The sequence below is a fragment of the Bolinopsis microptera genome, chromosome 2, assembly GCF_026151205.1.
Source record: "Bolinopsis microptera isolate Bmic1 chromosome 2, MBARI_Bmic_1.0, whole genome shotgun sequence".
Classification (NCBI taxonomy): domain Eukaryota; kingdom Metazoa; phylum Ctenophora; class Tentaculata; order Lobata; family Bolinopsidae; genus Bolinopsis; species Bolinopsis microptera.
In genome coordinates, this window is record NC_087073.1 from 3,849,204 (window position 1) to 3,876,066 (window position 26,863).

The following is a 26,863-nucleotide window of genomic DNA, read 5'->3' on the forward strand; positions in this document are numbered from 1 at the left end:
AAAACTTGTGGATATTAACGGACTGAACTTAGATACTCTCTTCATTTTTTTATATAGACACATTTTGAAAGCAATTTTAGATTTACTAAAATACGATTTCACTACTCTTCTTGTAGTTTAGCTCAATTTGATGTTTGTTTATTCTTTCAGTTACAAGAATCTGTTGAGAGTGTTTGTAGGAATGTAATATTTGTTGTCCTTGTAAATCTTGTTAATACTGTTCATAGAAGTTTGTTGAACAAAAAAGGATGAATATTATTGTTGTCGACGAAGATGAAGTACCCGATAAATCAAATCGCCAGAAGGTACTGTTGCACATTGGATGATCGAGGCTATTAAATTTAATGGGTTGTGCTCGTGATGAATATTGCCAACATGTCTGTGTAGGAGTCAACAACTAAAGAGGAGAATTTTATGACCAATTTTTACTACGACTAATCCGTGATCATTTTTGTTTTAATTTTGTAATTACACAATTAACTTATCTACCAAGCTTGTCTGTTATAGTGTTATCGATATGCAATGATTTAGACTTAACCACTTTTTTTTCGTAGTCAAAATTAGTCATAACATCCTCCAAATCATGAGAACAAGATACTTTCAAATCTGCTATCTAATAGTAATATCCCAGCAAAGCAACAAGATTCTGGACCATACTGATCGTATTCCATTTTCTACAGATTCTCATTGCCCTCCTGATATTTCTTCTGCCGTTTATTGGTGGCCTGTACGTTAACGTTTATTTTAACTCTGCGGAAAGCGACGAGAAATGGTACAATGCACTCGTCACCACGGAGTTCCAGCCCCCATTTTATATATTCGGACCAGGTAGCCAATTAATATAATTCTTTGGCAATTGAATTGGTAAATTGAAAAATTGCGCTGAGCAACGTCAATAAATTATATATGTAGTATTGTAGTCTTATTCTCATTTCTCATAATCAGAATCTCATGATCTGCAGTATAAAGGTGCAGTGCACATTAATCTAAACACAGTCACGTTTATGCACAGATTTTTAACGTGACATAAATTATGAACATGCCACATGAAGTGCTTATTTTCTATTCAGTATTTTCATATGCATTACCGATTACGTATCTAATAGCTAGAAAGCTAATAGGGGGGGGGGGGTGTCACGTCCGTCTATGTCCGCTTGTCTCATAGAATCCAAAAAGGACAGGACATAGGCGGACATAGACGGACATAGGCGGACATAGGCGGACATAGACGGACATAGGCGGACATTAATGGACACCTAAATTGCTAAATAAAATGTTCAATTTTTGCTGTTATAGGGAGATCATGTTTTTTGTCCGTTCGGTACCCTATATTTTCAAAACGGACAAAAAATAGAGCGGACAAAAACGGACAAAAATGGACAAAAACGGACAAAAATGGAAATAACATTGAGATGCTTCCTCCTTCTACTCTTCCTCCTCCTACTCTTCCTCCTCCTCCCCCTGGGTCTTCCTGATCTTCCTCAGTCCTCTTCCTCCTCCCCTCCTCAGTCCTCCTCCTCGTCCTCAGTCCTCCTCATCAGTCCTCAACAGTCCTCCTCCTCCCCAGTCCTCCTCCTCCTCCTGAGTCCTTCTCCTGGGTCCTCCTCCTGGGTCCTCCTCCTCCTCTTCATCCTCCTCCTCTTCCTCCTCAGTCCTCAGTCCTCCCCCAGTCCCCCTCCTCCTCCTCCTATTCAGTCCTCCTCCCCCTCCTCCTTCTCAGTCCTCCTCAGTCCTCCTCCTCCTCTTCCCTCTCAGTCATCCTCCTCAGCCATCCTCCTCAGTCCTCCTCAGTCCTCCTCCTCAGTCCTCCTCCTCCTGGGTCCTCCTCCTCCTCTTCATCCTCCTCCTCTTCCTCCTCGGTCCTCAGTCCTCCTCCTCCTGGGTCCTCCTCCTCATCCTTCTCATCAGTCCTCCTCCTCCCCAGTCCTCTCCCAGTTCCCCTCCTTCTCCTCCTCCTATTCAGTCCTCCTCCTCCTCAGTTCTCCTCAGTCCTCCTTCTCATTTCTCCTAAGTCCTCCTCCTGAGTCCTCCTCCTGAGTCCTCCTCCTCTTCCTTCTGAGTCCTCCTCCTGAGTCCTCCTCCTCCTCCCTCTCAGTCATCCTCCTCAGTCATCCTCCTCAGCCATCCTCCCCAGCCATCCTCCTTTGCTGTTATAGGGAGATCATGTTTTTTGTCCGTTCGGTACCCTATATTTTCAAAACGGACAAAAAATAGAGCGGACAAAAACGGACAAAAATGGACAAAAACGGACAAAAATGGAAATAACATTGAGATGCTTCCTCCTTCTACTCTTCCTCCTCCTACTCTTCCTCCTCCTCCCCCTGGGTCTTCCTGATCTTCCTCAGTCCTCTTCCTCCTCCCCAACTCAGTCCTCCTCCTACTCCTCCTCCTCGTCCTCAGTCCTCCTCATCAGTCCTCAACAGTCCTCCTCCTCCCCAGTCCTCCTCCTCCTGAGTCCTCCTCCTGGGTCCTCCTCCTGGGTCCTCCTCCTCCTCTTCATCCTCCTCCTCTTCCTCCTCAGTCCTCAGTCCTCCCCCAGTCCCCCTCCTCCTCCTCCTATTCAGTCCTCCTCCCCCTCCTCCTTCTCAGTCCTCCTCAGTCCTCCTCCTCCTCTTCCCTCTCAGTCATCCTCCTCAGCCATCCTCCTCAGTCCTCCTCAGTCCTCCTCCTCAGTCCTCCTCCTCCTGGGTCCTCCTCCTCCTCTTCATCCTCCTCCTCTTCCTCCTCGGTCCTCAGTCCTCCTCCTCCTGGGTCCTCCTCCTCATCCTTCTCATCAGTCCTCCTCCTCCCCAGTCCTCTCCCAGTTCCCCTCCTTCTCCTCCTCCTATTCAGTCCTCCTCCTCCTCAGTTCTCCTCAGTCCTCCTTCTCATTTCTCCTAAGTCCTCCTCCTGAGTCCTCCTCCTCTTCCTTCTGAGTCCTCCTCCTGAGTCCTCCTCCTCCTCCCTCTCAGTCATCCTCCTCAGTCATCCTCCTCAGCCATCCTCCCCAGCCATCCTCCTCAGCCATCCTCCTCAGTACTCCTCAGTCCTCCTCCTTCTCAGTCATCGTCAGTCCTCCTCCTCAGTCCTCTTCAGTCCTCCTCCTCCTCCTGGGTCCTCCTCCTCCTCCTCCTCCTGGGTCCTCCTGGATCTTCCTGATCCTCCCCAGTCGAGTCCTCTTCCTCCTCCCCTCCTCAGTCCTCCTCCTACTCTTCCTCCTCGTCCTCAGTCCTCCTCATCAGTCCTCAACAGTTCTCCTCCTCCTCCTCCTGGGGCCTTTTCCTGGGTCCTCCTCCTGGGTCCTCCTCCTCCTAGGTCCTCCTCCTCCTGGGTCCTCCTTCTCCTCAGTCCTCTTCCTCCTCTTCCTCCTCCTCCGCCCTCTCAGTCATCCTCCTCAGCCATCCTCCTCAGTCCTCCTCCTTCTCAGTCCTCCTCAGTCCTCCTCCTGAGTCGTCCTCCTCCTCAGTCATCCTCTTCAGTTCTCCTCCTCCTCCTAGGTCCTCCTTCTGGGTCCTCCTCCTCCTCCTCCTCCTGGGTCTTCCTGATCCTTCTCCTCCCTCTCAGTCATCCTCCTCAGTCATCCTCCTCAGTCATCCTCCTCAGCCATCCTCCTCAGCCATCCTTCTCAGCCATCCTCCTCAGTACTCTTCAGTACTCTTCAGTACTCTTCAGTACTCTTCAGTACTCTTCAGTCCTCAAAATGTTTGTCCGCTAATGTCCACCAATGTCCGCTAATGTCCACCAATGTCCACCCAAGTCCGCCAATGTCCGTCCGGGTCCGCCAATGTCCGTCCGAGTCCGCCAATGTTCGTCCGAGTCCGCCAATGTCCGTCCGTGTCCGCCAATGTCCCAAAAAACATAGACGGACATGACACCCCCCCCCCCCTAATAGTTACCTGGGGACCTCAGGCTATTATGTTCATAAACATAGAATAGAGATTCGGCGGAATGACAGGCTGAGCGCGGCCCAGTAAGCTAATATTGACCATGGCATTTTGCTCAGTAATGTACACGCATAATAAACAAGCGCTACCAGTACCACTACCAGCTACTAAAATTAAGATTTGGACATTTCTTATTGCAACAATCCTGGTCACTACTCGGGTCAAGCAACAATGCATGGAAAATGTCTGTCAAGTGCAATGGAAGTATAACTACACTAACTATTCAATTTCAATGTCTTTCACTTTCACTTTCACTTTCACTTTCACTTTCAGTGTGGACAGTTTTGTTGGTACTTAATGGCGGAGCAGCCTACATGATTTGGATGAAATCTGGTTTTGGAGAGGCCCCTCTTGCGTTTGTGAGTATTTAATGTGCAAATATACAATAAGCGAAATAACACCAGTTAGAATTCTTCAGAACTCCTTTTGAGCGTTAATTCCATTAAAAAGAAAACTAGCTCACAGCAGAATCGACCAGCACAGCTCGATTGTTACCTACAATCTCACAATTCTTGTCCAGGTGCTATACTACATACAAATAATCCTAGCGATATGGTATGTGCCCCTCTTCTTCACACTCCACAAGCTCCTGGGATCCTTCTTGGTTCTCGCAGCTCTCTGGTCGATGCTCTGCATCAAACTCATCATGTTTGCTAGGATTTACTACTTTGCCGGCATTCTCGTGGTGCCCTATCTGATATGGGTCACCTTTAACACTATCTTAAACTTCTCAATATACAGACTCAACTGATTTAACTTGAAAACTACGAACCAGTTCATTGTGCGTACATTACGCCAGGGATGATTGATGAAACAGTAGTAACAGACTGGTATATTGACATCTAAGAGCATCGAGAAAAGAGCTCCTTAGTCAGTTTATGGATTTTATAAATACTTGAGCAGAGCTTTTATTAATTTACTTGTAACGGTTTAATATTGTGTTATGATAACTTTTGTATTGAAAAAAGGAAAGAGAAACATTTAAGTGTACAAATGAACATGTATCATCAATATATCGAAACAATACTTAAGATATCATTCAAAATATAAACCATTATACGCGATCCGCTATTTATTATCATTAGGAACAATCTCTGGGTACATCTGGCCCATTTCGGGTTTAATAAGTCAAAACTCATGAAAACGGCCAATTCTACCAGGACGGAAAATAACAGTGCCATAAATCACTAAATCTTCTGACGGAATTTGTTAAGTATTTCAAACAAACCGGAAGAGCTTTTATTATAACTATGAATCTAAAATTCTCATTGATCACAATTTAACCAGATTTACCCAGCGTGGTGAGGTGATATTTATAAAGTTATTGTTGGAAAATAAAAACAGTTTTAAACAAATGACCAGTTAGACCTACAAAAATATATATTTGTAAACTGCAAACGCACTAGAATATTCCTTTTAAACACAATCCAAATTCCTGGTTTATTTTATACCAAAAAGGAACTTATTGGTTACCGACCATTGCAATAAATCAGCCAAGAAAAAATAACTTGGCGCCGTTAGCAGCCTACAATATTACACAAACTTACATTTGGTAGAAAATGTTATTACATCAAAGATGAAACACGAATTAAAAACATCCTACAATACATCGCTTTTAAAAAGAAATTAGCCATCAGTTCTAAGTGTATCAGGTATCCTCACATGGGGAATAAATTTGATCGAATCAAGGATTTCAAGCTGCTGTGTAAAACTAATCATACCACCGCCATTAAATCATCACGTTAAGTTATGTGGAATAATTATCCGTATAATCCTATAATACAGTAAAAAGGAGGCTAAGCTACGAATTACGCGAATTACGCGTTAAATTCAACATATCATTAAAAACTTGAAATGAGCAGATCAGTTTTGGACTGAAACTAACGAACTTTTTGAATCTATATGAAAGATGATTAACTCGTGCACATTTTGCAAGAGCCTTTTTTCTTGTGGTGGTCAGAATTCAAGTTGATTTCACCCTTGGGGACTGCAGGTGCTTCCTGGGGAGGAATTAGAGGTAAACGTTTAGTCTCTTAATTTAAGGTGGTTACGAAAAGTAATTAACAATCTCAGGAACAGTGGCGTAACGTTGCCTGTTGGCGCCCCCCCCCCCCCCCCCCGCCGAAAAGGCGCCCCCCTGTTGGCGCCCCCTCCCCTTTTGGTGCCCCTCCCTAAAATTGAACAAATTAGGTGATTTTAGAGGATGAGCCGGTAAAATCTCTAAAAAAGTGTGTATCTAGAGCAAAACGCGCAGTTTTGCTAGTACTTTAGTTAAGTTTTCGAAATTGTCCCATATTCAAACGACGATTAGGCGCCCCCCTAAGACGGCGCCCCCCTGCACTGTGCACAGCGGGGTCAGCGGGGCCCTTCGTTACGCCACTGCTCAGGAATAGTAAAATCAATATGTCAGACGTCAGTAATATAAACTAACCAGCTTCTTTTCTGTCTTCTTTTTGATATCTCCAGCCATGGTCAAGAAAGCTTCCTCTACGTTGAGGCCACTAAGTGCGCTTGATTCAAAAAATTTAACACCGTGTCGCACGGCAAGCTGAAATATTCGGGGTCAATATTTCTGAGAAACGGTACATGAATTTTAAACTCACCTAGGTTAAAGACTATCATGAAATAGTGTTCATCATGATAGAAAGTTATTTGTAATCAATAAATGTTTTTGCCATGAAACGGACCAAACTGATCCTAACTCATATTCCACTCATCATAGCATATCGCTTCAGCATGTACAAAGGGCATTTAACCTCAATCAGTTTAATGTAGTGAAATGACTGGTGTGAATGAAGTAGTGTACTAATACAAGTTGGAGAGGATCAGGTAAGCTTAGTCAGCATCCATGATGTTACAAACCCTCTGGGACATTACTGCGCCCAGTCTCCAAAGTTACAGTAAATTCCTACTACGGACAAACAAACACAGACAAAACACCAACAAGAAACTGATATACACTAGCTAGCTCAGAGAGGAAATGAGTACCGGCTCAGGAGGTATGTCAAAACAGGGCGCCCTTTCGAACACTACTCGGGCTAGAATCAGTGCAATTCGGACACTACTATGCAACTGAACCATGCAAAACTATATAAGTACACCTATGCTGGCAAGGCAATAGGTCAGACTGCCAGTCCTGAAAACCAGTTCTATGATAAGGGTCACGCAAGCCCCGAAGGGTTAATACAAAATCAATAAATGTTTTTGCCATGAAACGGACCAAACTGATCCTAACTCATATTCCACTCATCATAGCATATCGCTTCAGCATGTACAAAGGGCATTTAACCTCAATCAGTTTAATGTAGTGAAATGACTGGTGTGAATGAAGTAGTGTACTAATACAAGTTGGAGAGGATCAGGTAAGCTTAGTCAGCATCCATGATGTTACAAACCCTCTGGGACATTACTGCGCCCAGTTATTTGTAATCACCCAAAGCTAATGTTATTTAAATTAACAACAATAAAAACAAATTGCCATATACTGCAACTAGCTGTAGAGGGTCTACAGTTGCAGTGCTGATTTCGACTTTCTGTACGACACCAGATTACTAGCAATAAGCTTCGAGCGCGCGCACTTTTAACAAAAAGTTATGTTCACAGCAGACCCAGGATCAATGCTGGGATTCTGACGTGTCCACCTATCATTGGTTGTTAACACCTAGATACAATGGTACTGCACTAAGTGAATTCAAGGCCGATAATTAATCTGTAATTTTAAGGATTGCGATCGAATTTCCCATCAATTTAACAGCGACTTAGGACACTGCAACCGGATACATAAGGCTTGTAGAGAGCAGACTTTACACACACAGCACGAATGTAAAACATATTCGGACACATATCGGGCATTTTTAAACAATAAAAGATAAACGAGTGATGACATAGGTTACAGTTAGTAGATCTATGTTTAGAACATGAGCTGACAAAATTCGAGTAAGACATTAGTACACCCCGCTGGAGCAGTATATAATTTATTTGATTAGCGAGGTAGCGGTGATGATGACGAGGAAAAGTAAAACCCTACCGCTTGGCCCTTTTCCTTGGAGACCTGTCTCTTTTCCTCTCTGTCGCACTTGTTACCAAGTATCATTTTCTCAACATCGGGGGCTGCATTCTGAGAGGTTTCAATCATGAGTAGTTTATAACAATTAAGTTTTGTTTCTACGTGAATGACATGATGTTACAAGATTTAAACACAACGCATAAAGTACCCATTTTAGTACCCAATAAGGTGATCATAATTAGCTATTTTCGTCAAGGCCACGATTTCCGGAACAGGTACTTGTTTGTGACAACATGAAGATTGTTGCAGATTAGTAAGGCTGTTAGGCTGAGACTTTTCTGACATGTATGAAAACTTGAACACATCGGATGAAATAGTGAAATGTCTCCGCGAGCCATCAAAAAGCATAGCTCATCAGCTCGAGATTGTCACCAAGTCACACTGCTGTTAAAACTTAGGCCAGACCCCTAAATTATGTAATTCTAAATTACATGTTAGCCATATTAGCGATTGAATGAAACAGATGACAACGTGTACGCATCACAACACACCATTAATAGGCCTGATCAATCATTGCACTTGGCTCCAAGAGAAACGGTAATTTAGTGACACTAAAAGTTTGAGTGGCTCCTACTTGGCAAAACTAAGTGGCATCCTGATCTCACTTCATCGGAATTACATAGAAGCTAATCGAAGCCATACACCCGTCAACTCCCCTGTAAGTTCTGACTTCCCTGTAAGTTCAGACTTCTGAGTACGATACTTACATCTTCTATGTTCCTCATCCAGGTTTTAATGTTGTCAAACGTCTTCTCATCTGAGATGTCGTACACCAGGAATATACCCATCGCACCTCGGTAGTAGGCCGTGGTTATGGTCCTGAATCTCTCCTGGCCTGCTGTATCCCTGAAAGATACAGATTGTATTAAAAGATACAGATTGTACCCTTGAAAGATTGAGAGATGTTCTACATTCAGGGAAATTTCCTCCTCGATATCAAATTTTATCAAAATTTTTGACGATTTCTTGAAATTGGTGGTCTTCAGAACTTGAAGCTTTTACTTTCCATAGCAAGATCTATCATGGCTATAAAAATCTTAATCATCTATTTTAAAAAATCGATAAGGCAAATAACTGGTCTATATTTTTTGTTTCGACACTACCCAGCCTTAACCTACGGAGGTTAAGTTAAAACTTCTATCTTTCTATCGGGTAGGGTAAGGGAAAATTAACACGCTCATTAGGACTCAGAAAAAGAAACAACACCTTATTTACTTGTTTAGCATGCACATGTTGACAAGCTCAATTAGGCAAACTGCCCAACTCTTCTATTCAGCTTATTAGGACAGAAAATAAAACTTTAATCTTATTGAGGTCCGGATAAGACTGTTAAACACACCATCTGACTAGTACATTAGTAAATTAGTACATTAGTACACTAGTACATTAGTACACTAGTACACTAGTACACTAGTACATGATACATCTTGAATCTTGAGTTATAATTGTGGTAGCGATGTGTGTGTTTTTGTTTGTTTGTAATTTACTGACCACTTAATCAAGAAAACGTTAAAACAGTCATAAAACTGTTTTTTTCGGTATAGATTCGACAAAACTCTGAGGAAACAGAATAACTTAAGTGTGATAGTTTCTTACTTTCTCTCTCCTATTTACAGCTTTACCTGTAATGCAAATATAAAACATATATTGGGCCAGTGTTCTCCTCGTCCATACTGGTAATGTTTCATGATTTTTTATAGGTATTTTCTTTTATCACTCGAAATTTACAAACTTTTCTTGATTGCTTGACAATTTTATTAGTGGCTTCATAATTTCGCACCTTTTTAACTGTAACAGTGGAATCCCGCGTTGCACTATGTTGATATAATAAAGTAATAAAAATCTCACTAATAGGCGTATCTAACTGAAGGTTAGAAACTACAACCCCCCCCCCCCCCCCTGAAAAATACTAACCATATCTGGAGCTTTATTTTCCGACCATCAATATCAACTGTCCTTACTTTAAAATCGATACCTGAAAAGTTACATCGATATCACCATCAACTATGATTTATGTGACATAGATTGGGACAGATCACAATAACAAGAATTTGTTTATGAAAACTGGTGTGGTGGACAGGTGGTGCAATGAGACATGACTGCGAAATTAGCCAATCAACTGTTAGCTGATTAGCAGTACCCAATCAACTGTTAGCTGATTAGCAGTACCCACTCAACTGTTAGCTGATTAGCAGTACCCAATCAACTGTTAGCTGATTAGCAGTATCCAATCAACTGTTAGCTGATTAGCAGTACCCAATCAACTGTTAGCTGAAAATATTAACATACTTACCAATAGTGGCAATAAAACTTGTATTAAAAGCATCATCAGAGAATCGAAACAGGAGACATGTTTTACCCACTCCGCTGTCGCCTGAAATTGGATTAAAATCAAAACATCTGATCTGGAAATATCATGAGAATTAATACAATATAAAAAGCAATTATAATAATGTTGCTCTTTTAAATCCAGTATGTTTGTGTCGTCTTATCTAATTAAATGTTAATCGATATAGGGTAAAGTAATTGACAGCTAATAAAACTCACCGATTAAAAGAAGCTTAAAAAGATAGTCGTAGTTTTTTGACGTCATGTTTAGATACTCGCATTATTCATTCCCCCATCCCTACTGCAAAATTAACTCAGGTTAAAAGAGAGAAATAAGCATAAAATGATTGCATTTATACATAATAATATCATTACTTTTTCACTGCCGATGATCTGAATTGTGTGAACAAAAAGTGAATTGAAATCTCAAATAATTGGAATCGGGATAAAATTCAGCATTTTGAAAAGGAGTTTGCATGTTAATTGGACAGCAGCTGATAAGCCGATTACATTCTCCCAATACCAATCCTATGACAGCAGTCTACTGCTCCTATGGTGAGGAGAAAACTGCACTTACGGAAGCCCTGAAATGGATGACAGAGAACCAGAAGTATGATGACACCATCATATGCTCTGATAGCCAGGCATTACTGACTAGCATCGATAGCCTGAACCCAGACACACAGGATATCAGGAAAACTCTGGAATCACTCCATGGGACAACGTACCTGCACTGGATTCCCGGCCACTCCAACATTCCTGGGAACGAATACGCTGACAAAGCAGCAAAGGAAGCAGCACAACTCCCGGACCTGGGCCAAGGACAGTCTACAATCTCATACGGAGTTGCCAGAGCAGTAGCAAAGGCTCACATCAAGGATAGCGACCCCCAACACCACCTGGTCTCCCAGACTTACAAGGGATACAACAGAAAAAGAGCGGACAGTAAAATAGAGAGCAGGAAAGACGGAGCGCTGCTAGCACAACTCAGAGCAGGCCATTGCCTTCACCTGTCCCACTACAAAAATAGGATCGACTCTACAAAGAGTGCAACTTGTCCCCGTTGCGGAGAAGAAGAAGAAACGGTACCACACTGGATTCGGTGCCCTGCAACGATCAGGACGAGAGAAGAAATCTTCGGAAAACCTGACTTAAACTTGGACATACTAACCACCAACCCGATAGAAATCCTGGCGTTTGCTAAGAAGACCTTGCTTGAGGGACCCTTAGACGCCTAGCCCATCACCACCACCACCACAGCAGTCTCGAAGAGAATAAATTTCAGGATATTCAAGCTACGTGACTGTATTAACCTGTGACTCTATCTTTTTCATTATTACCATAATTTCAGTACTGCATTATTTCGAATATGCACGAAAATGGTTTAAACAAGAATAAATAACGCGAACAGTGATAATGATGAGAATCTAAAATATCATATATCAGGCTGACAAGCTTGCAACTGGCAGGATGGGGTTCTTAGTATAGCAAACGGTTGTTTCAATTGCTGATCTTCTTGTAAATCCTGTAGACTAAAATTGCTACTTTCTTTTAAAGGACGTCGTATAGCAATGAAACACTGTTCAGTTAAGGCAACATATTACATAACCATAAAACCCTACAGACAAATATGATATGATAATGACTAGATTAACCGATTAACAAAAATGACATTTGATAAACAAATAACAAGATAAATCTGAAAATAAGAAAATAAGAATTCCTAGAAAAGTTGGCAGACAGAAAGTAAAAACATAAATGCCTAAAAATTGAATATAAGATAAAGATCTTCCATTTGAAAAATCATGATGTCGTAAAGCATAATAGAAGCTGTCCAGCAATAATGATGAGTCAGCAGTAATATTGAGTCAAGTCCAATTTATTGTAACAAAATATGCAGCAGTATCAAGCTATTCACTTTCTTTCCTTAAGCAAGATGGCTATACCCTCCTTCAATGACAATAGAAAGATCAGTAAATTTTCCTGCCAACATCTGGCCGACCATTGCTGCACGCTTTCCCGAACCACAGTGAATTAAAACCTTCTTCGAAACGAGTTCGGTCAACTCCGCCACCTTTTCTGGATGCTGGTGTAAACTCTCGACTAAACGAACAGATGGAAGATCTAGATGTCCAGCATCCCATTCTTTTTGAGTTCGCACATCAAGTATAACATCAAAGTCTCCAAGAATTGGCTTTGCTTGCACTGGTGTCAAGTTACTGGCCATGTCTAGTTGTTATGCTATTTAGCTTGCAATTTTACTAAAAGAGATAAGATTGAAAATACTGTAATTCATTTAAGATTAAATTTGAGAAGGAGTGTTTGGAAAAGTGATGTTTTACAGTTGATCCTGAATAGCATTTGTGGAGCATATGGATGAAACACCCTTATAGTCATGGATCTGAGAATATTCCGGTAGAAACGTCTTCCGCCCCGATGTTTGAGACCTGGAACGGCTCAAGGGACCCCTAAGGAACAAATTTGGCTTGGGTAGACTTTCTGAATATGGGGCAGTTTTGCGCAATTGACCACGCCCTTTTTTGGCGCTTTCGCGATATCTAGACACACATATCTCCACTTCTGATTGGAGAAAGGAGATCAACTTGGGTATGAAAATGATCAGAATCATCACATTTAGGGGGGTAGAACCTTGTTTCAAAGTCCTCACGCTTAAGGTTGATGAGTTATGTGACCACGCCCTTATACGCTCTCGCGAGTAACAATTATCACACTTATTTCATGATATCTCAGCTTCTGATGGGAGCTAAGAGCTCATCTTGGGCATAAAAATGGTCGGCATCATCACATTAAGTGGGGTAGAGCATGGTTTTAAAGTCTACAGACGTTAGGTTGTTGAGTTATTAGGTCAAAACCTATTTTTACGCTCTCGCGAGCCGGAATTAATGTAGTTTATTACAAGATATCTCAGCTTCTGATGGGAGCTAAGGGCTCATCTTGGGCATAAAAATGGTCAGCATCATCACATTAAGTGGGGTAGAGCATGGTTTTAAAGTCTACAGACCTTAGGTTGTTGAATTATTAGGTCAAAACCTATTTTTACGCTCTCACGAGCCGAAATTAATGTACTTATTACAAGATATCTCAGTTTCTGATGGGAGCTAAGGGCTCATCTTGGGCATAAAAATAGTTAGAATCATCGCATTGAGTGGGGTAGATCATGGTTTTAAAGTCTACAGACCTTAGGTTGTTGAGTTATTAGTCTAAACGTAATTTTAGACTCTCGCGAGTAGTAGTTAATGTACTTATTACAAGATATCTCAGTTTCTGATGGGAGCTAAGGGCTCATCTTGGGCATCAAAATAGTTAGAATCATCGCATTGAGTGGGGTAGATCATGGTTTTAAAGTCTACAGACTTCAGGTTGTTGAGTTATTAGGTTAGACCCCATTTTTTCCCGATCCATGACTCAAAGGTGCCGAAGGCACAAAAGAGTCAAGGACAAGGGTTAGCGATCGAGGTTTTTTTTGTATATGGTAGCTTTGCGACCGTACCTGCGAGCGTGCGAGCGTGCCTGCGAGCGTACGTGTCGCCCACGTGTCTGCCTGCGCAAAGTTATTTTGCGCGATCATCTGAATTAAACAATTGTTGGCGCGCGGTGCTGAAATGTTCAAGTACATTGTTAATTTCACCATGTACGCATCCCGCTAGGGACTAATTGATAGCATAGTATTATTATTTTGAGTTAGTATTACTATTTTGCACAGATCCGTGTCAGGTTGCATAAACAATAAACATATGGTTACATAGAAATATACACGATTTTCAAATTCAATATGGAATTATATCAACTGGGCGGCGCTCGGCCTGTCACTCCGCCATATCTGCATGCTTATAAACAGCAAAGACTGGGGTCCCCAGTACAGGTGGTATGGAATATGATGAAATACTCCATCACGGATCGGGAAATTGAGCGGCCATCCACAAAAGAAAAGCGGCCGCATTTCTTGTTACACATGTATACAAGCACAATATACATTGTACAAGCACTATGTACAAGCAATAAGTTCGAATATAGAGAATGTTCTGACAAGTATTTGTTTTATTCTGATTGGTGAAAGTGTTACTCGCAGCCCATATTGGCACTGGGTGTGACACTCTGTCAAGAATAGGTACAGAATTGGCAGCCTTAAAGGCGATTTTGGAAATGTACCTTGAAGGCTTTGGTAAAGGGGAACTAAATGAAGCTCAGATCAAGAAATGTGAGGAATACTTGGTGAAAGTTTTCAAGCTTACAACAGAGTTTGTCACATTTGATATGTTAAGAGACTATCAATATAGAAATAATGATTCTATATTTGACTTGCCACCAACATCGCACTCTATTGAAAAGTGACACATCCCCAGATGGCACTATCGTGTGATTCTCAATGGGTACTAGAAAATGAAGAACTTTTACCGGTAAAACATCTTCATCTTCTTCCTGAAGAAGTAACAGTCACCCGTCACATGTTTCTGTAAGAACAAAGATATCGACAAAAGATGTGGCGGGAGATGTAAGTTCTCAAAGAAAGGTGTGCTTTGCAATGCTTATCTTTTCTGCCAAAAGATCTGTTGCAACACGGTCAAAGACAGAAGCCCACCCAAGACTCTAAGAGAAAGCAGCCATTGAAACCTTCAACAGTTCAAGAGTACACGTAAAAAGACTAACAAAGAGTAATTTCATATATTTCCTAAGAACATTTAGGTATTGATCAATCATATGAATGAACTGTTACTTGAATATCCCGTAAAACGAAAATCTGACTATTTTAATTGTTATCAAGGGAACGTTTAATGCTATTCATCTAATAAATTATCATCCTATATTGAGTTGTGATTAGGAATTTATTACAATTTACTATACTACAATAGATTAGTGATTTTTCTTTTGCATTCAAGGCCAAAAATAGGGTATGACCTAATAACTCAACAACCTGAAGTATGTAGACTTTAAAACCATGATCTACCCCACTCAATGTGATGATGCTGATCATTTTGATGCCCAAGATGAGCCCTTAGCTCCCATCAGAAGCTGAGATATCTTGTAATAAGTACATTAATTTCGGCTCGCGAGAGCCTAAAATTACGATTTGACCTAATAACTCAACAACCTGAAGTCTGTAGACTTTAAAACCATGATCTACCCCACTCAATGTGATGAGTCTGACAATTTGTATGCCCAAGATGAGCCCTTAGCTCCCATCAGAAACTGAGATATCTTGTAATAAGTACATACATTTTGGCTCGCGAGAGCGTAAAAATAGGGTTTGACCTAATAACTCAACAACCTAAGGTCTGTAGACTTTAAAACCATGCTCTACCCCACTTAATGTGATGATGCTGACCATTTTTATGCCCAAATGAGCCCTTAGCTCCCATCAGAAGCTGAGATATCTTGTAATAAACTACATTAATTCCGGCTCGCGAGAGCGTAAAAATAGGTTTTGACCTAATAACTCAACAACCTGGAGTCTGTAGACTTTAAAACCATGCTCTACCCCACTCAATGTGATGATGCTGACCATTTTTATGCCCAAGATGAGCTCTTAGCTCCCATCAGAAGCTGAGATATCATGAAATAAGTGTGATAATTGTTACTCGCGAGAGCGTATAAGGGCGTGGTCACATAACTCATCAACCTTAAGCGTGAGGACTTTGAAACCAGGTTCTACCCCCCTAAATGTGATGATTCTGATCATTTTCATACCCAAGTTGATCTCCTTTCTCCAATCAGAAGTGGAGATATGTGGGTCTAGATATCGCGAAAGCGCCAAAAAAGGGCGTGGTCAATTGCGCAAAACTGCCCCATATTCAGAAAGTCTACCCAAGCCAAATTTGTTCCTTAGGGGTCCCTTGAGCCGTTCCAGGTCTCAAACCTCGGGGCGGAAGACGTTTCTACCGGAATATTCTCAGATCCTTGATTATTACATCAAAGAAAGTGCGCTTAAATGGTGACTGTTGTCCATGACCAGATATATTAAGCAGCCCCATAATAACAAACACAGTTACATTATCGTAGGGGTTTCAAACTTCACAGGCGTCCCTTTCCAGCGACTCTGTGAAAGGTAAGATTCTCTGCTTTGTCCTCCTTGCCAGACCGGGGCTAAGGTCTGTCTCTTGAAGATAACCATAGCGCCAACAGAACATACACAGGGCCGAGTAAGAAGAAGTTCTCAACCCAAGCTCAAGTTTGAGGCGGAACATCTGTCGTGAAGAGGGCCACGACAAATACTCCCACACAAAATCATCAACATTTATTTTGTCATTACCTGTACAGGACATAATAAACAGCACAACAAAACCGATCAGTCAAATATATACAAAACTCGTACATTGTGCCACTTAACAAAGAAGATACATAGTTCAAAGCCTGGAATAAAACAAATGTGACCTCCACTGCTTAAAACCAGCCACAAAATATTAGCCTACAGGGCCCACACGGGGCTATGCCAAAATTTTAAGTGGGCCAACCACCAAGACTGCAGACTGAATACAGTAATAAAAATTAAGGATCAGGAATCTCATGATATCAAAAATAGTCAGGACACAACCGACTGCGGCACCTTCATATATGCTTCATCTATGCTTGCTAAGGGTCGTGCCCTCCTGTCTCACCAGGATGGATTTGTCAATTCAATTCATATCAATCAGACATATATCAAGTCTAGCTTTATATCAGTTGTATTGGATAGTCATTTATTAGATTGACCGAGATTAATGAGGATGCCATTTGGACATCCGACCAACCTGGTCCTTTATCTGGGGACCTCAGGCTATAATGTTCGTAAACATAGAGATTCGGCGGAATGACATGCCGATCGCAGCCCAGTGGCAGTAACCTGGTCCTTTACTATACATCCGAGAAACGAGAAGAAAGGAAAGTATCAAAATTGGGTGCAAAGCTTGACGGATGTTACTCGTCTAAATTTCTTCGAATTAGCGCGCGCCGCTTTCTTCTCGAAATGTGGCAAGTGCTTTAACGGGTGATACTCGTAAAACATTTGGCGCGCGTCCTGGTAGGTTATAAACCTACAACAAGTGCTACAAAGTAGCGCGCCGGGCCAAACCATTTACAATGGTCAAGTGCAAAGCTCATAATAAAGTTTATTGACGATGTCAACCCTTTTAGAATCTAGATCCTTGCTTTGTGAATTAACAGAACAACGATGCGAAGTAAGAATGAAAGTTTTCGCGGCGCGTAGAAGCGGCGAAATCCTCTAAATAATAAAGCGAATTATTTTATTGTTTATTGAAAATTTCTTGTTTCATTGAAAAAGAGTTGAAGAATAATATGCTCATATGATATAATAAATTTAATTAAAGCAACAACAAACAAGCAAAACTTCTAAGATCGTCATTGCTTTACCTGGGGACATTCACCTAGTCATGAGTCTACGCGTACTGCGTGACGCGCTTGTTTCACAAGTTGAATAGCTTTGAGCTAGTGCTCCTGTGCCGCCTTCGGCGGTCGCGCGCTACTGCAAGCGAGAGGGCTCTGGTTAGAGCAATTCGAAACCCTAAGTACCCTCTAATCTGATCCTAACCCTAACCCAATCCTTAACAAAAGCATATGCTGAAACCCTAACGAGAAATTAGACTAACTTCCTTATATAACGGTCATATCACGTGATCGAGACAGTTTTTCGCCAATTATATCTCGTCAGGGAGCATTTTAACCCTATGTCATGGGGGGCGCTCCTACTGAATCGCTCGCCCAAATTTTAAGAAAATTCTTGTGAAAAGGCCCTTTGGGTGTGAAATTGATCTGAATCGGTGTATTTTTGGACGCTGATTCCGAATCACCCCACATGACGTAGGGTAAAAATGCTTAACTTCCACGGAGAGTTATGGGCAAAAACCGTTTTGGTCACGTGACAGGCTAGTAAAACATGAATTCGATTGTTAAGGGCTCGGGTTAGGGTTAGGGTTGTGGTAAGGGTTATGGTTAGCTTCGGGGTTAGGGTTGGGATTAGGGTTTATGTAAAACCGTTTTGTACGGCTGCAAAACCATAAAAACCAAAGTCACGTGAAATTTTTGGGCGAGCGAATTAGTAAAAGCCCCTACAATGAGCATCCGCAGTATTTTCAATTTTTTCAGGGCGAGTCGGGCTAGTCCATTAACAATGGACACCGCCCAGTAAAATATTACAAAATACTGAATATACTGATTACCATCCATTCTATTCAATCAAATTACATTCATGAATCGAATCACCAATTATTAATTATTCCGTCCAAATCTGTGAAATTTCAGTGCAGGAAATATCATCTTCAATAGTTGAAAATGAAACAATAATAAAACAATATGATTTTCTATTTTGTAATTCCTATTTCAGGGAATAAAACGTCCAGCTTATATTGATTTGCAATTGTATCTCATCATCCATATTCAACTAATTAATTTTTATCTGGAATGTGGAAAGAAACTCCGTCAAAGCCATAAGCTATGAGCAGGAACCCATATAACCCTAAAACATAAAATGGTGTCAAGACTCAAGAGACTAAAATAATTATTACCTATTCAATTCGCGTCATTGACACCACTTGGGAGTCCAAATTTTGGGCCAAATGCTGATTTGGAGGCCATTAAAGAATTTGACCCAGTCAAAAAAGTTTCATGATTTGTATATTTTATATTATATATATATATTATTAATATTATTATACTGTTTTTGCGGAAAGTCGCGTTAAAGTTGATGCCGTCAGTAAAATGGCACGGATAAACATATATCGTTTCGCTTTATAATTACTAGCAGGAACCCGTATAACCATGTGATTGAGAAGCAATAAATGAAGGAAATTAAGGATTGTGGACTGAAATACTTTGTAACCAAATCCACAACAAATTTAATTACTACCAGTAGTACGTGTTTTCATCCCACCAGAGATCACTTTTCTGTTCGAAAATTTTTGAATCACTGCTTCAGTAATTTCAGTGAGAGACTGTTCACGAATCAGTAATTCGTAATCAGTCGAGCGTGGGATTCACGATTTCCTAGTTATAATTTCGCAAGTTATCATGGGTTATCATGGCCGGCTTATTCTCATGCTGTGTTACTGTATTATTAGCAGCGGATTTCTTTACAATGATGTGACTACAACGAAGTATGTTAGTATGTTAGAAGATTATATTTATCTGTGTATTGTGGAAAAAAATAGTATAGTTGCAGAGTTTTGATCACCAGCGTGCACGATAGTGAATAATATAAACGCAAATGACTTATTTGTCTACAGTGTTCATACTTCAGACCGTACAGAATTTATTGGGGCCTGTTTTAGATCTTAATCAGACATTAGTCAGATTTGTCCATTTCAATTCATCAGTGTCGTAAAGTTTATTTATAGAACTACTATTAATAAACTTCAAAGATTCAGTAATTTATGTTTGTTTAAAAGACTGTATTTTTATAAATAAAGGTGAGCGACATGCTATTATTATAAGGCGGATGATGATTAAAAACTTGAAAAATCTGAAATATTAGTAGGGTGGAACTTTAGTCGGAGGTTGGAGGTGATGCTTAGATAAAATTAGGCACACGGCTTCGTAATGTCGAAACACCAAATGTCGAATAACTGAACAGTAAGGCAGTAAGCAAATGCTGGACTTTGATATAACCATTAGTCTATTTTCTTCGTTCCAGGTTTTTAATTTAATCACTTCCTTTAACACGAGGATCTAGGCTATGTTGCACGTTTAACACGTACCAATCTTCTAAACAATAATGATGAAATCTTTGCTTTTTGACTTGAGTTCTGAATATATTGTCGTGAGATGATTAGACTGATTGAGGAAAGCTCCGAACAATGCTACCAGCGAAAATGTTGAATCTAATAGGTCACATACATGTTCAGCAAGTCTAAGAAGGTCTTCCGTGTTATGAACCAATTAAACATCTTTATGCCAATATAAGTGAAGTTCGTGCCGCAAGGAAGGCTATTCATGGCTTCTAAAAGAATGCATCGACTAAATTTGTCCAGAATCCCTAAAGTGGGATATAAAACAGGTAGTTTTACTCCTAGATCACAACTCTTATCAGTTTTCACGCTCTTTTTCTACTGGTAATGCATTTAAATAATTAGGGTACACGGATACCAAATCTCCTCCACTTTCATTGCCATCACGGAAATAGATTGTTTTAGGATCTAGATATTCAATTCGTCTACGATAACCCTCTGTGAAAGTCTAAGGAACTTGCGTTGCCCTATTTTGCAACTTAAACTGCTGTAATAATATCACTGCTATATAATCTAATTTGGAGATAAATCGGTTTAATTCCTTTACCCGTAGAGAGAGAGCTCGATATGCACTGGCTGTGTTTGCTGAATCTGCACACTGCACAAGACGCAATTTTACACGCCCGATCATGGATCATTTCGTGACGTGGTTATATGCATTACAGCATTTGCATGCTCCGTGATTTGCAGCATCACATTTCTCTGCGTGTTTCGGTGATTTTGTCTTATATTAACAGACCATTATGTAATCCTTCCTTAATCTCCAAAAACCTATGCTTTACCTTATGTCACGTCAGTGGCATTCTCTTGCCTGATGGGATATGTTGTAATATACCTTCCTTTCTGCACACTTTCGACCATGATTTATTGCTGAATTAATAGATATAGACTAGTGGTAACATGATATTCCACGACTTCGGATGACTGATCGATAATAATTCCGTTTCCGTCGTTCTACTGCAAAAGGGCATCCTAGCCCTGACCCCTTCGTAATTTACCGTTTCAGTTGGTCCCAACTCTTACAGTCTTAGATCGTTTTCAATTGATACCTAGCGCCCCAGCACTAACGACAGGTTCAATTCAGATCCTGATACCTAGGAATGTTATAAATTTGTCATGTCATGCAGTTGACAGTAGAAAATGTTTTAGTGTACTTTTTGACATTTTAACTCGTAGTATTAATACTATTTGTAGCTTTATTCGCAGTATTACTCGTGTTCTTAATACAATTTTTAGGGATGGTCTGTATCCACGCGTTCACGCTCACATTGTAAGTAAAATGCTGCTCATTCTTTGAAATTCAGTTAATCGTAATTAATACTTTGAAATTCAGTACTACTTTGAAATTCAGGTAATCGTAATTAGTCTTTTTCCTTTAATTTGATTCTCTTGCATTGTTATCAGCCGAGACAAAAGGTAGCTGAAATATAGGAGTCGTGTCTGGAATGAAAAACGAACTAAATCGAATTTTGCATTTAATCCATGATCATGGCCAGCAAAATTTTGGCAAGAAATACGCTGTAAATATTTCCGTGCTTCTTCTAAGCTCAACGATCCCGCACGATACTTTGACTATTCATAATAACAGTAGACAAAAAATTGGTTTCCAATTCCATGACAATCTGGTCATTGCTAATTTATGGATTTTAATTTTTGGAAGACCTTTTTTGTGAAACATAAAAGACACCGTCTTTTGTGCAATAAGAAAATTAGATTTAAAAAAAATTAGAATTAGATTTCCATGTCTTTCAGTCTACTTGAATTAACCTGCAATTCTAGAAATCCTACTATTTTTACAATTAATTTTATAACCATGGAATGTATCCGCTCTGGACCCAATGAAATCATTGTTCAATCAATGATCACCTCGCACTCAAGATTTGAAGAAAACAAAGATCTTTCTCTGTGGTACTTGAAATAACCCTATTAGTATTATTCCAATTTTAGAAAAGTTATTGGCCACTTGTCAAAAACAGACGAAAACACCCTTTCCGCAAGAAGAAAAATATATTTCCATGTCTACTACTAAACCTGCAATTCTTGGAATCATAATATTTTCATAACTTTTAAAAACATGGTATTTACCCGCTCTGTGCCCAATGACGACATTGTTCAATCATTGTTCACATCACGCAGTCACGCTCCAGATTTTAAGTAAACAAAGATTTTTCTCTGTACTGGAAATAAACCCGGTTTTCCTTGGAAATTCTGATTCCTATAATTCTACCTAGTTTAATCACCTCACAATTCCTAATAATATGACGGCTAACCCCTAACTCCCGATACTGCCCAGCTAAATCTCTCCTCATCAGGTTGGCATGCCTGGTGGTGTTGGTTGTATCGGACGAGTCTTGTACTGATCTCTACCCGAGAAGCTGCAAGAAATGGGAGAAAAAGGGCTTCTGTGAAATTGAAAAACACAGACCAGCATTGCGGGAGAAGTGCAGGAGGACCTGCAACTTTTGTGCAGGTGATATTTCTTTTAGCGAGCAAGATTATGCCTAGTGAGCTTTATATTAGCACGGCGCTTTTCTATTTTCTTCTCAAATCTTTAAAAAATGATAACGATGTTAATAAGGTGACGATGGTAAGACGTAAAAACATTTTCAGTTTCCAGATGTTTTGATCTGGTGAAGACAGATAAGTGTGAAGAGTGGCTGAACCTGGGTCTCTGTGAGGAGGGAAAAGTTAGTGAGATGTGTTCCATGACTTGCGGATCTTGCAGTTCTGACGATGACCAAAGTAAGTGAAAATTATCAATACATAAACTGCCAGTATATCCGGAAAAGAAACCTTTTCAGGTTACAAGCCCCTGTCATAGAACTTTCTATGTCGAAATAAAATATTTTACCCAGTCTTCCGGGTTTCGAATCCATGGAATTTTAGGGAACCCCCTTTATCTGAAGCCAACTCGAGCCAAGGGTACCTATTTTTAGTCAGTGACTATTACAAGGACTGATTTATGTTTCATACAAGTCTGCACAGTGCACACCCCGCTTGCAGATTCGATAATACATTACTTTATTCGATTATTGTAACCCCAAATTTCGTTACAGAGTGCCCGACCCTATCGATCAGAAACGGTCGTTTTCCTTCTATAGAAGAAGCATATTCAAAGCAGAAGGGCAACTTACGTGTTGATATAAGTGGAGTAATCACAGCCGGTGAGAACAAATTCCCTCTGAAATAATCGTGAACTTTGATTAGAAAGTTTATTCTTTCGTCGTTCCATCGTCTAAAACTTATCCGTTTCTTTAAAAATAGAAAAACATGAGGACTCTTGACTCAATGTGATTTAATTGTGTATTGTAGAACTTAGATATCCGCATAGATTAACTGAGTCAAAAAGTTGGTGTTACATTGACAGTCATAAGACTTGCCGTAAGAAAGTTCTCATCATGAAACTCACGCAGGAACTGAGGTTCGGATAGAGTGTGACACCGGATTCCAACTGATGGGAAGTAGCCAAGTTCAGTGCCTTGAGAACGGCCAATATGACGGAGAACTTGGTGTTTGCATCAGGGATAGTGGGTGAAACTTAATTTCACTTTGATTTGTTCCGTTTTCATATGATTGCCCACTTTATTGGTCACTGTTTCGATTTTATATAGTTGGAACTGAGCCAGCCCTTCAGAGGGCATCTCAGTTCTCACGTCAGATTGAAATTTCATATTCCGATTTCGTCCCGGGTTCTCATGGCACTCATCGATCATTCACTTATCAGTAATGTATCTGAAATATCCTTGCAAGTTTCAAATACCGTTAATATTACAGACGAATGCGAAGTGCCTACCTACGGACATACATACAACAAGTTGGACAGATACTTCCTTGTCAGTGAGCCTATGGGTCTTGAAAAGAACACAGTTTCTCCTGGAACCTACGCTATCTTGGTAATTTGTTACTTTCGATCCTATCAGTAATACATTATACAATATACATTATACAACCATCTCAAGCATGCTTCTATCATTTCATTTTTTATTTGAGGAATATCTTATTACAGTTGAAAATAAATGTAACCTGTCGATAACTGCTTATTTGGATATATTGGTTTCTTTACCCATCGGTTATAGTTAAAGATATCCATATTTATTGATTGACCGTATAATTTAAAGTATGTTTTATTAATTTAAATTATAATTTAATAGGTTTGTCAGAACGGACGAAAACAACAGAGTTTCTGCTCAAGTTTTGGAACCTGGTTGCCTCCTATCAGGGACTGTGACGACGAATCCGCGGAATGGAGTCGTTGGTACGAGCTGAATACAATCAGCAAGCGTCATCACCTGGCCGGATCTATGGATATGGAGTAGGGAACCCAATACAGGATACAGGATACAGGATACACCGGAGTAGTTATGGTCGGATGGAGTAGGTAACAACTCCAGTTTCTGAGCGATCTGAATTTCTTTTTATGCCTCGAATAGTGCTAAGCGATCTTTGCTTAAAAGTGCTACATAACCCAAATAACTATAAGCAAAGAAGTGTAAAAATTAAACCTCGAATATACAGTTGATCAAAGAATGAGAAATAAAGATATTATTAAGCGTAATGTATAAGTGGAAAGTTATAAAATTAAAACGTCATTCATTATTTAAACAACTCTTCAATCTAGTTTATTTAGCAAATTCCCAATAATAAATTGTAGTGACTGACTCTCAGACATAGATGATAATCTAGAGATTTATTAGTGCTTTTTTATTATTCCTGTTTTTACTTTGTTATATCTTCTAAGTCGACCCCTTGCAATTTTTGATACGATGATTCTTGACTTGAAAGTTGATGATACATTTAAATTTGAGCCATTATTGTTATTTAAATCTTGCGTTAAATATTTTTATTGTAAAATATGGGATTCTATCTGATGACATTGATGTATGATTATGCTATATTTTCTTTTTTATTCTATGAATGTTACCGTTTCAATCTCAATGTGAATATGAGACGCCTAATGCACCGGAAAAAGATTTGCTATGAAATTTGCAAAGGCAGCTCGTGAGGGCGTCCGGCCGGTGACACCCTAAAAGTACGACCTGATCACCTGATGTCTGAAGAAAAGAAAATTGTTTGCTTTAGTGAATTAGTGGTGAGGCTCTTTTCTTTACTTTTCAGTATTTTGCTTGTTAAACTTACAGTCCGTATCTAGTTTTGCTTTACTTAGTTATTTTAGTATTGTACATAGTTGAATGCTTAATTTCATAAGCTTTAAACACGCAAATTTGCCTAAATAGAGAAGCTGCAAAAATTAAAATGTCTATGCCGTTTTAAGCGGGTTTCAGCATCAAAAGTAGCCGGCTTCACCTATCGGTGGGTACCTCCGGTGGATGAGGGGCCTGCCCCCGAACCCCCTGGGTTCATCAACCAGACGCCTAGTAAACACTTAGCCTGGTCTCACAAGCACATACACACTAATTTCAGGGCTTTTCTAGCTAAGTGTAGTTGTACTTCAGTACAACTGCAAAGTACATATGACCAGATTATAATAAGGTTTTAATATCGTATTTTTAATTTGAGCTACTGGGTTCAGTTATACTTATATCTACAGCACCCCTTGAAATTATACTTTGTTTTTGCAGCAAATATTATATTTGCACAGTTTAGTTCATCTGCAGACCGACATTATTTCGGCTATATTGAGAGGCAGTAAAATTAGCGGGCTCTGATAAATGGCAATTATTCTGACTTGGCAACTCTAGAATATTGTGGACATGGATAGACTAACTAAAATCAAATTGATCGATTCTGGGAATATTTTGCAGGGATAACAAGAAAAGAACAAAATGTATTAATCCTACCAATATTTCATGTTGTCTCTCCCTGATAATAATGATAACGAGGTGGTTTTATTCGAATAATCATCTATTTACAATACGCTGATTTTCCTGGAAAAAGTCTTTTAATTTTATCAATGTTATTTTACTTTGAAACTGCAAACAACTACGCAGTCTGGAAGAAAAATTGGGTAGAATTTTGCAATATATAATGGTAGGTAGAATTCGGTGGATTTTCAAAATTGTTTGTGAAAATAAATTAACAATGACAGGTAAAAAAGTGGCGGGTTAAATTTGGCGGATTTTCGAAAAATCCACCATATTTTGACCCGCTATTATTAATATTTTTACCCGCCACAATATTACCCGCCATAAATATACGAACTAAATTTTCTCAATTTTAATCTATTAAAAGGATTGCGATCCAGCTTGACAAGTTGTTCATTTACTATAATACTAATAGTGTTATTCATTTGCTAATATTAATAACGTCCGCCAAAACGAAACAACGGGAGCAATTCTTTGCGGGGGAGGGGGATGGGGGGATGATCCACCCAAGATTTTTGGTCAAAGATTTTCTTTGTTGTTTACTACAAATAATAACTTATATCAGATATCTATAAATATCTCCGGGATTTCGACGCGGGATCATATTATCACTCAGCCCGGCCCGCTGTTAGATAAACATCTCAAGGTGATATCATCCCGCCCCGGAAATTTGTATAAACCCGGCCCGCTTTTTAGTCGTAACTGATGTTTATCATTCAATTCTCCGACTTACAATAATCAATGATACTGCTGATTAGAACTCGATAATAGTAGAACAGTTAGACGCGCGATCACGTGGGCGCGTCACGTGCGTACCACGTGCCACCAATAGCATACGCCGAGTCTATACCACGTGACACGAAAGCGCACCACGTGATATGAAACATCGTAACCGTCCACTTCTTTTACACGCAAATTCCTGGGAACGTTGCCAAAGCAGCTAATTCTTGGAATTTCTCCAACGCGTGGCGTGAGAAGTTGGCGACTAGC

General features: G+C 40.0%; 2 protein-coding genes across 2 annotated transcripts in view; one reads left to right on the forward strand and one right to left on the reverse strand.

Moving 5' to 3' along the window:
- LOC134812032 (uncharacterized) overlaps positions 1-25,195 on the forward strand; it is an 88,282-nt gene extending 63,087 nt beyond the window's left edge. Inside the window, exons 2-8 of the mRNA XM_063819218.1 lie at positions 21,286-21,321; positions 22,364-22,521; positions 22,662-22,793; positions 23,108-23,215; positions 23,465-23,578; positions 23,826-23,944; positions 24,203-25,195. Of these exons, the coding sequence (XP_063675288.1) occupies positions 21,290-21,321; positions 22,364-22,521; positions 22,662-22,793; positions 23,108-23,215; positions 23,465-23,578; positions 23,826-23,944; positions 24,203-24,367 (828 nt within the window). The 5' untranslated portion in view covers positions 21,286-21,289 and the 3' untranslated portion in view covers positions 24,368-25,195. The remainder of the gene's footprint in view (positions 1-21,285; positions 21,322-22,363; positions 22,522-22,661; positions 22,794-23,107; positions 23,216-23,464; positions 23,579-23,825; positions 23,945-24,202) is intronic.
- The window catches only part of LOC134812033 (ras-related protein Rab-8-like), a 50,582-nt gene continuing 29,467 nt past the window's right edge, over positions 5,749-26,863 (reverse strand). Inside the window, exons 2-8 of the mRNA XM_063819220.1 lie at positions 10,537-10,618; positions 10,283-10,363; positions 9,904-9,964; positions 8,697-8,835; positions 7,951-8,040; positions 6,355-6,471; positions 5,749-5,923 (exon numbers count right to left, since the gene is read on the reverse strand). Of these exons, the coding sequence (XP_063675290.1) occupies positions 5,837-5,923; positions 6,355-6,471; positions 7,951-8,040; positions 8,697-8,835; positions 9,904-9,964; positions 10,283-10,363; positions 10,537-10,582 (621 nt within the window). The 5' untranslated portion in view covers positions 10,583-10,618 and the 3' untranslated portion in view covers positions 5,749-5,836. The remainder of the gene's footprint in view (positions 5,924-6,354; positions 6,472-7,950; positions 8,041-8,696; positions 8,836-9,903; positions 9,965-10,282; positions 10,364-10,536; positions 10,619-26,863) is intronic.